This window comes from Phytophthora infestans, genomic scaffold (genome assembly GCF_000142945.1).
Source record: "Phytophthora infestans T30-4 supercont1.123 genomic scaffold, whole genome shotgun sequence".
Taxonomy (NCBI): Eukaryota; Oomycota; class Peronosporomycetes; order Peronosporales; family Peronosporaceae; genus Phytophthora; species Phytophthora infestans.
Genome location: NW_003303636.1, coordinates 112456 through 122887, shown reverse-complemented (window position 1 = coordinate 122887; position 10432 = coordinate 112456). Strand labels below are relative to the sequence as shown.

The window sequence follows — 10432 nt, the reverse complement described above, 5'->3', positions numbered from 1 at the left end:
GTAGGCGGACAGTAGAACAGCATATCGCCATTGCCGACCGCATAATATTTGGCCACATTCCCCAGCTCTCGAGCTTCAGCTTAGGTCAACCGCTTCGGATCCCCGGCGAGTTATTATTTCATGTCGGCGTTTACAAGTCTTCATCTTGGACCATCCGATCCGCACGCAGCTAGTGGACACCTCCTCTCGCAAGACCGAATGGTCTGACTGGGTGTCCGCCCGAGATCGCGTTCGTACAGCGGCGATCTTGATCGGATGTTCCGACTGTTTTTATCCATCCGGAGAGGATCCAGATGGACATTATAGGCATGCCGCGACAAGCGCTGGGCGGGCGCCACCCTCACCTCATTTTTTACCGCCAATTGGTTCATCCGACAGAAGTAATTACCAATGAGAAAGTCGCGAACCGGCGGACTCAAGCCCTCACTCAGAGACTCAGGATCTCCACTAACCCACGTCACCACAACCCAGTCACCCTCTCAACAAATGGCTAGATTTATGATCCACAATATTTTTGTCAGATGCCGATCGCTTGACGCAACTGGGCTACTTCATCTACTAGAAGTTCTCGAGTTGTTAGTGGACAAGCAATATGATTTTGCACATCAATCTCTGAGCTCCTTTTTGGAAACGGAGGGACTCGTTTTCGCTAAAACCTTCTTCAGGCGCAGAAGCCGAGGTATGACTTTACTTTCTAATTTAAAAAGGATTAATCATATATGAGACAAAGCAAGTACGTTATAATGAGAAACACAGAGTAAAAAGACTGAAAAAACAATTTGGCAGTCCAATATACAAATACGGTTCTTTGAAATGTGAATTTAATAATCAAACTTTTCATTTAATATTAGTACAATGTAGATTCTTTGAGGTGTTAATTTAACAATATAATTATTGATTTGACACTACAATTAGCCAATTATTTTTTTACAAAACGCATGTGGCGCAAAAAAAGGACTTGCATTGCGCTCTCGAGCGCCTCATATTGCTGCCATTCGACAATTCTCCATGGCTGAAAGTTTCACCGTTCAAGACCACTTCGTGGAGCTGGAATACACCATCGATTCCACCAAGGGCCCGATATCCCACCAATGCCGCGGGTGCGGAAAAAAGTATCGCCTGATCGACATTTTTCGTAAGAAAAAAAAAACAAGCCTCAGCAAGTCGAGGGCGAGGAAGCACTACAAGGTGTGCAAGGGCAAGAAAACGTCGGAGGCCAAGGAGCCCTCTAAGTCCAAGAACCCGCGTTTCCAGGACCATACAGCTTCTTCGAAAGCGAAGTGTGTGACGAAGTGATGAGGGTAGCCTAGTTTTATTAAAAACAAAAATAAAATAACTACATCCTTGACAACACCCGATGGCAGCCGTTGCCAAGCCACTCACCTTATTATCGCCAGAAACATCCTCCGACGTCATAGGAGTCTCCTCCGTCGTGGTCACCTCGGTGGCCATTTCCGTAGTGGTACCCTCGACAAACCGTCTCCGTCTCCTCGGACGTCTCGGTTGTCTGCTTGCTCGATCCCGTGCCCGCGCCACTCGTACAGCCAAATGACACAGCGTAGCCACCGCGCTCAGCCACACTGCGGGTCACGTCACCACTCACGTCTTCGCGTGCCAAGGCTCTCCCGTCCTCGCTCGTCACTGTCTTTGTCGTTTCCGTTTCCTCCGTCGTGGTCATCTCGGTGGCCATTTCCGTAGTGGTACCCTCGACAAAACGTCTCCGTCTCCTCGGACGTCTCGGTTGTCTGCTTGCTCGATCCCGTGCCCGCCCCACTCGTACAGCCAGATGACACAGCGTAGCCACCGCGTTCAGCCACACTGCGGGCCACGTCGCCACTCACGTCTTCGCGTGCCAAGGCTCTCACGTCCTCGCTCGTCACTGTCTTTGTCGTTTCCGTTTCCTCCGTCGTGGTCATCTCGGTGGCCATTTCCGTAGTGGTACCCTCGACAAACGTCTCCGTCTCCTCGGTCGTCTCGGCTGTCTGCTTGCTCGATCCCGTGCCCGCGCCACTCGTACAGCCATATGACACAGCGTAGCCACCGCGTTCAGCCACACTGCGGGTCACGTCACCACTCACGTCTTCGCGTGGCAAGGCTCTCACGTCCTCGCTCGTCACTGTCTTTGTCGTTTCCGTTTCCTCCGTCGTGGTCATCTCGGTGGCCATTTCCGTAGTGGTACCCTCGACAAACGTCTCCGTCTCCTCGGTCGTCTCGGCTGTCTGCTTGCTCGATCCCGTGCCCGCCCCACTCGTACAGCCAGATGACACAGCGTAGCCACCGCGTTCAGCCACACTGCGGGCCACGTCGCCACTCACGTCTTCGCGTGCCAAGGCTCTCACGTCCTCGCTCGTCACTGTCTTTGTCGTTTCCGTTTCCTCCGTCGTGGTCATCTCGGTGGCCATTTCCGTAGTGGTACCCTCGACAAAACGTCTCCGTCTCCTCGGACGTCTCGGTTGTCTGCTTGCTCGATCCCGTGCCCGCCCCACTCGTACAGCCAGATGACACAGCGTAGCCACCGCGTTCAGCCACACTGCGGGCCACGTCGCCACTCACGTCTTCGCGTGCCAAGGCTCTCACGTCCTCGCTCGTCACTGTCTCCGTCGTTTCCGTTTCCTCGGTCGTGGTCATCTCGGTGGCCATTTCCGTAGTGGTACCCTCGACAAAACGTCTCCGTCTCCTCGGTCGTCTCGGTTGTCTGCTTGCTCGATCCCGTGCCCGCGCCACTCGTACAGTCAGATGACACAGCGTAGTCACCGCGTTCAGCCACACTGCGGGCCACGTCGCCACTCACGTCTTCGCGTGCCAAGGCTCTCACGTCCTCGCTCGTCACTGTCTCCGTCGTTTCCGTTTCCTCCGTCGAGGTCATCTCGGTGGCCATTTCCGCAGTGGTACCCTCAACAAAACGTCTCCGTCTTCTCGGACGTCGCGGTTGTCTGCTTGCTCGATCCCGTGTCCGCGCCACTCGTACAGCCAGATGACACAGCGTCGCCACCGCGTTCAGCCACACTGCGGGCCACGTCGCCACTCACGTCTTCGCGTGCCAAGGCTCTCACGTCCTCGCTCGTCACTGTCTCCGTTCTTTTCCGTTTCCTCCGTCGTGGTCATCTCGGTGGCCATTTCCGTAGTGATACCCTCGACAAACGTCTCCGTCTCCTCGGACGTCTCGGTTGTCTGCTTGCTCGATCCCGTGCCCGCCCCACTCGTACAGCCAAATGACACAGCGTAGCCACCGCGTTCAGCCACACTGCGGGTCACGTCGCCACTCACGTCTTCGCGTGCCAAGGCTCTCACGTCCTCGCTCGTCACTGTCTTTGTCGTTTCCGTTTCCTCCGTCGTGGTCATCTCGGTGGCCATTTCCGTAGTGGTACCCTCGACAAAACGTCTCCGTCTCCTCGGACGTCTCGGTTGTCTGCTTGCTCGATCCCGTGCCCGCCCCACTCGTACAGGCAAATGACACAGCGTAGCCACCGCGTTCAGCCACACTGCGGGTCACGTCACCACTCACGTCTTCGCGTGGCAAGGCTCTCACGTCCTCGCTCGTCACTGTCTTTGTCGTTTCCGTTTCCTCCGTCGTGGTCATCTCGGTGGCCATTTCCGTAGTGGTACCCTCGACAAAACGTCTCCTTCTCCTCGGACGTCTCGGTTGTCTGCTTGCTCGATCCCGTGCCCGCCCCACTCGTACAGCCAGATGACACAGCGTAGCCACCGCGTTCAGCCACACTGCGGGCCACGTCGCCACTCACGTCCTCGCTCGTCACTGTCTTTGTCGTTTCCGTTTCCTCCGTCGTGGTCATCTCGGTGGCCATTTCCGTAGTGGTACCCTCGACAAAACGTCTCCTTCTCCTCGGACGTCTCGGTGGTCTGCTTGCTCAATCCGTGCCCGCCTCACTCGTACAGCCAGATGAACACAGCGTAGGCAACCAGCGTCACCACTTCGAGTTCTTCGCGTGGCCAAGGCTCACACGTCCTCGCTGGTTCACGGTCTGTGTCGGTTTCCGTTTTCTTCCGTGCGGGGTACTTCTCGGTGGGCCTTTTCCCTAGGTGGTAACCCTCGAACAAAAGATTTTCTCTTTCTCCTCGAACGTCTCGGTTGTCTGCTTGCTCGATCCCGTGCCCGCCCCACTCGTACAGCCAGATGACATTGCGTAGCCACCGCGTTCAGCCACACTGCGGGCCACGTCGCCACTCACGTCTTCGCGTGCCAAGGCTCTCACGTCCTCGCTCGTCACTGTCTTTGTCGTTTCCGTTTCCTCCGTCGTGGTCATCTCGGTGGCCATTTCCGTAGTGGTACCCTCGACAAAACGTCTCCGTCTCCTCGGACGTCTCGGTTGTCTGCTTGCTCGATCCCGTGCCCGCCCCACTCGTACAGCCAAATGACACAGCGTAGCCACCGCGTTCAGCCACACTGCGGGTCACGTCGCCACTCACGTCTTCGCGTGCAAAGGCTCTCACGTCCTCGCTCGTCACTGTCTTTGTCGTTTCCGTTTCCTCCGTCGTGGTCATCTCGGTGGCCATTTTTGTAGTGGTACCCTCGACAAAACGTCTCCGTCTCCTCGGACGTCTCGGTTGTCTGCTTGCTCGATCCCGTGCCCGCCCCACTCGTACAGCCAGATGACACAGCGTAGCCACCGCGTTCAGCTACACTGCGGGTCACGTCGCCACTCACGTCTTCGCGTGCCAAGGCTCTCACGTCCTCGCTCGTCACTGTCTCCGTCGTTTCCGTTTCCTCCGTCGTGGTCATCTCGGTGGCCTTTTCCGTAGTAGTACCCTCGCCAAAACGTCTCCGTCTCCTCGGACGTCTCGGTTGTCTGCTTGCTCGATCCCGTGCCCGCCCCACTCGTACAGCCAAATGACACAGCGTAGCCACCGCGTTCAGCCACACTGCGGGTCACGTCACCACTCACGTCTTCGCGTGCCAAGGCTCTCACGTCCTCGCTCGTCACTGTCTTTGTCGTTTCCGTTTCCTCCGTCGTGGTCATCTCGGTGGCCATTTCCGTAGTAGTACCCTCGCCAAAACGTCTCCGTCTCCTCGGACGTCTCGGTTGTCTGCTTGCTCGATCCCGTGCCCGCCCCACTCGTACAGCCAGATGACACAGCGTAGCCACCGCGTTCAGCCACACTGCGGGTCACGTCGCCACTCACGTCTTCGCGTGCCAAGGCTCTCACGTCCTCGCTCGTCACTGTCTTTGTCGTTTCCGTTTCCTCCGTCGTGGTCATCTATGTGGCCATTTCCGTAGTGGTACCCTCGACAAAATGTCTCCGTCTCCTCGGACGTCTCGGTTGTCTGCTTGCTTGATCCCGTGCCCGCGCCACTCGTACAGCCAGATGACACAGCGTAGCCACCGCGTTCAGCCACACTGCGGGTCACGTCACCACTCACGTCTTCGCATGCCAAGGCTCTCACGTCCTCGCACGTCACTATCGCCGTCGTTTCCGTTACACCGGGCGCTGTTGGCTATGTCGGCGTGCAGAGAGTTGACTTTGTACTGGACAAGAGAGTGGGCTCGAGTTGAAGGCGGCAAGGGCAGTCACGACCACCTCCTTGGTGTTGACTCTCACAAAGCATTGAATATCGCAGTCCCAAGAGCTCGAGAAGTAGACAGAGCTCGAACCCGAACTATGCGGAAAGAGAGAGCGACCCGGAGTTGTCGCCGGTGGCTGGAGAGAAGATGGCGCTGCCGTTGCTACTTCCGGCCTCTGGGAAGGACCGAAACCCGTCGGTGGACGGCGTGTTGGATGTTATCGGGACGCCAGACGTGAGTAGTCGAGGAAGCTTCAGCTTGAACACGCTGGGCGGCGGTCTGACGAGTAGCAGCGCCCACGCCATGCCCGGTATCCTGTACAGCTGCTTGTTGGAGGAGCAGGACAACACGATGGACGAGATTTTGTATCTGGGCACCTTCACGATGGGTGGACGGTCCCTAGCGAGTCGTCGAATGAGCGCGAACGTGGCGCTGTGGAAGTGGCGGATTTTCATGCTCACGACGACCGAGATGCTGTGCTTTAAGGCCACAGGCTCCATCCCTGAGGAGGATTCGGCTTCCATGTCGGCGATGGCGTTGGGAGAGGTGCGCTCGTCGGTTCATCTGTCGGGTATTCTGCACATTGAAGTCAACGATCAGTTCCCACGGATTCTCACAGTCATCCGCTCGGATAAACGAGTGTTCAGGGTACGAGCGCGTACGCTGGAGCAGTGTACGGAGATCGCTGTGACCCTGCGGAAGGCCATGCAGCTCTTCCAGGACGCCCTCTTCAAGCTTCAGCGTGGGCCCCAACCGGAAGATACTTCCATCAGCTGCGTGAGTGTCCAGCACGAATCTTCACTGCCCGAGTCGGTTGTGGTGAGCAACTCAGCCGTGGGGGAAGCCTTCCAAGTGGATGTGGTGTAGCGGGATCAGCAAAATCTGCGAGATTGCCGGATCCAGCTTACCAACTGCACCCAGACACCGACTAACGGAGGGGGTCCCCCGATGATCCGTGTTCTGCTGAGCTTTCCTCACCTTGTGTACCCGTCGGTAGGGCGGGATCTGCTCTCTCGGTAACTTCCGGAGAGTTCAAGTGGAGAAGCTTGAGCGTCTTGGCGAGACGTGGGGATAGGGTGGAGCAGCAGTAGAAAATCTTCACTCTGCGTCCGTGGATGGTTCCGTATCCTAAGCGAATATTCGAGCTTATGGTTCCGGGCCCTAGATCGTGGATCTGGCCGTAGCGAATATTCGAGCTTATGGTTCCGGGCCCTAGATCGTGGATCTGGCCTTGCGGGTGTGTTCCCTTGCCTTTGTAGTTCCTTTGCGTCGTACTTGCCGCCTCCTGTGACGGGATCTTGAGAGTTGAGAACCTCTAGGGTATAGCCGACCAAGTAGTAAATTCGGTTAACCTGTCGGATCTGCACGTGTATAGGAAAGCTCACTAGGTTGTAGGATCTGGCCAATGTATTATCCAGTTATCACTACCAACACTAGATTTGCAATTCCTAACCTTCACGGAGCTCGTACGGCCAATGTAGCTCCGGTTTTTGAGGGCAGGAAGGCACTTGCGTGATACTGTGCAAATTGAGGACTGTATTGATACTTAAGCCTATACCTGCCTGGATTTCTACCTTCTCTGTCTTTCCCTTGTTAAATCCCATACCAGGCTCGGCTGCATGTCCCTTCTTCCCTTGACCCATCATCCCAGCTGTATTATCTTCAGATCCACCGGATCCATGACGTAATCATCATGGTCACCCTATTATGGGTACACTCATCCGGATCCAGGTCGCTTGGATCCACTTCACTGTAAGTTTGCACTCGTCGTCGATCTGAGCTCTCCCATCATCCAACATCATCTCGCAACCGTCTGTGATCTCCATTGTCCCACGAAAGTTCGAGATCCACTGTATCCATCATCTCTATTCCTTGGATCCAGGTCCCTCCAGGCGGGATCCTCCCTCCTTGGATCCGAACTCGGAAGTATGGGATCCGGGGTACCTCGCGGTGGATCTTGACTCTTCATTAGCCGTGGCTACTAGATCCACCTTCAGAGGGCACCGACCATCCTTCCTTCATAGGATCCACACTCGATCCACTCTTGTATAGTATATCCCATATCCATCTTAAGTGAATCCAGGTAAGGGTGGATCCGATGTAAGTCTTTGGTGGATCTTGCCTTCTCGTACATCGCTCATATCAGATCCATCGTCATTCCATACGGGGTGCTGCTCGCCATGGCTAATCCACCACAGGCAACTTGCACCCGTGCCAAACAACCCAAATCCTCTATAATCACTTGAAATTGTCACTGATTCGGGATAGTGACCCCGCGTCAGGACCATTCTCTTATTTCTGAGAAAGCACTTCACCACAATCGCCTCCTGTACGTTGTCGGCGCTGCACAACAGCGTTCACGGCGTGCATTACCAGCATCCACAACCGCTTTCTCCCCTTCGCGACACATGTCTCCCGCCAAGCGTACCGGCAAATCGTCGGGCAAGGCCCCATCCACCACCCCTCCGGTCAGTCCGTCTTCTATGTCGCTCACCGATCTGCGGGTTCTAGCCCAGGCTCTTTCCGATCAGGTGCAAACCCTGACGGCGGAGCTCCAGACGGCTCAAGATGCCCAAGACCAAGCTGCGTCTCTGCACACTACCCAACTTCAGACCTTGCGAGCCCAAGTCCATGACCAGGCCATGGAGATCCAGGGGTGGGAGCACCGTGCGGCCTCTCGGTCGCAGGACCTGCGACTCTTGTTAGCTGATCAGGCGGTCGAGATCTGCGACCTGACCGGACGGCTGGATCGCGCCTCCCGTCAGCGAGATGTCATGCGAGATGACAACGACCATCTCCTTAGGGAGATGGCGCTCGCCGGATCTGAGATCCACCAGCTTCAATCCCGGATCCACGACCTCGAGCGGGATCTGGAGGATTCTCAGACTGCTGGGGCAGCCGCGGATGCGAGCTTGGACCGGCTCCGTGACGAGTTGCGTCTGACCCAAGAGGAGGTGGTGACCAACGACTATGTGGGATCCACCCATGGCGGATCCGCCTTAGGGTCGGCGCGTGGAGGGTCCCCCGCGCCAAATCCACCTCCCTCATCGCCGGATGTAGCCCTGGCTCAACTCTCTGAGGAGTTGCAAGACACCAAGGAGTCGCTCGAGAAAGCGTCTGCCGGACGAGATTACGCGCTCGAAGAATTCGTGCGTGTGACTCAATTGCGCGACGAGATCCAAGCGAAACTGGCGGACAGCGAACTCCAGCGGGACAAGGCGGCTACCGAGTGGGCGGATGCCAAGCGTGCACAAACAGAGCTGGAATCCAAGCTTCGCCGCACGAGTACGTGGATCCTCTTTTAGTCCTTGCTAGTAACCCCATATTCACTCGTTATTGTCAATCCAGGTGACACATTGCAAGAAGCCGATGCGACCGCCGCAGAACTCCGGGATCAACTCGCTGCAGCCCAAACTCAGCAGAAACAGCTGGTCCTGGAGCGCGATCGTGGCTTATCGGAGCGGGATTTGGCTCGTCGACGACTGGCGCTGGTGACAGCTGCCGTGTCGGATCCCCTTCCTCCCTTGTCGGGACCCTCTCGTGCTGCCAGCGTCTCTGCTCCTCTCCCGTCTGTAAGTGGGGCGGATCCGTCAGTTGCGAAACGTCCGCGTAGTGCATCTTTCGCTCCTAACACCGGATCCCCCCGTCCTCATAAGCATGCTCGCGCTTCCCCAAAGGCCAAATCCAAAACCGGTTCGGCCTCTAAGGCGGCCTCTCAGGTGGGACCCACATCCGCTCCCAAGGCAGGATCCAAATCCACATCCAAGACGGGTCCCACATCCACGTCCAAAACTTCCGCCTCTCCCTAGAAGTCTGGAGCCGGATCCAAGAACGGATCCACCACTGCATCCAAGTCGACTTCAGTATCCGCGACTGGATCTGGGCCCAAGACTGGATCTACGGCGTCCAAGACCGGATCCGGACCCAAGACTGGGTCCGGTGTGGCATCCAAAGCGGGATCTTCGGCATCCAAATCTGGATCAACCGCCAAGGCTGGATCCGTTGCTGTATCCAAGTCGGGATCGGCGCCCAAAACTGGATCCACGACTGCGCCGTCGTCCCAGGCAGTGGTGTCCACTGGATCCACGGCCATCGTTGCTCCTACGACGGGGCTAGCCCCATCCACGGCTAAATCCGGACAGTCTCAGTCGGGATCCATCACTGCCCCTTCGGTGACGACGCCTGCCGTTCTCCGTCCAGCTTCCACCGGCCATCCGCCCGCCCGTGCCGGATCCGGGAAGGGGAAAGCTAAACGTGTCATTCCCCCGGGATGCGGACTTGGCAGCTCGGAGGATGACGAGGATGAGGAGTCGGACTGGTCCGACGGCTCAGGGCCTCCTATCCGATCGTCGTCGAAGCGTACGTCGTCCTCCGGCCCGTATCCCTTCACTATGAGCGATGAGGACGATGACGACGACGATGACGCTGAGAGTCCGGAGGATTCGGAAGAGGCTCGAGCCGCTGAGGATGCCTTAGAGGAAGACACTCGACGGGCTCTGTCCCAATCCCGATCCGAAGCCCGGCGGAGATCCCTCTCGACACCGCCTCCGCAAGTCGCTGACACGGCCGGATCCGGAGGCGGCACTGCGGGATCCGCGATCCAAGTCGACAGTGACGGCGGATCGGGTAGCGATGGTGGGAGGGGGTCGCCTCGTGGTGGCGCCTCCTTGGATCTGGCGGAGGGGGGTCCCCTGGTAGCGGATCCCCCGGATCTGGTGGAGGGGGGTCACCTCGTGGTGGTAGATCTCCAGGATCGCCTCATGGTGGCGGTTCCCCAGGATCGCCTCATGGTGGCGGATCCCCGAGACCTGTCTTGATCCCCGCTCCCCCTAACACATCACTGCCAGGGATGCTCCCCGTGGCTCCGTTCGGTCCAAGAGGCCGCCTTCATTCCTGGTAGACGTGCTCCT

The 10432-nt window shown here is 57.3% G+C and overlaps 1 protein-coding gene across 1 annotated transcript; it reads left to right on the top strand.

The window, feature by feature from the left end:
• Positions 1-5669: 5669 nt before the first annotated feature.
• Positions 5670-6389, top strand: PITG_20010 (uncharacterized protein; the record flags this gene model as incomplete). Its single annotated transcript, XM_002895903.1, has 3 exons — positions 5670-5680; positions 5762-6303; positions 6355-6389. 3 exons carry the CDS (start codon positions 5670-5672, stop codon positions 6387-6389), a joined length of 588 nt encoding a protein of 195 aa, XP_002895949.1.
• Positions 6390-10432: the final 4043 nt, after the last annotated feature.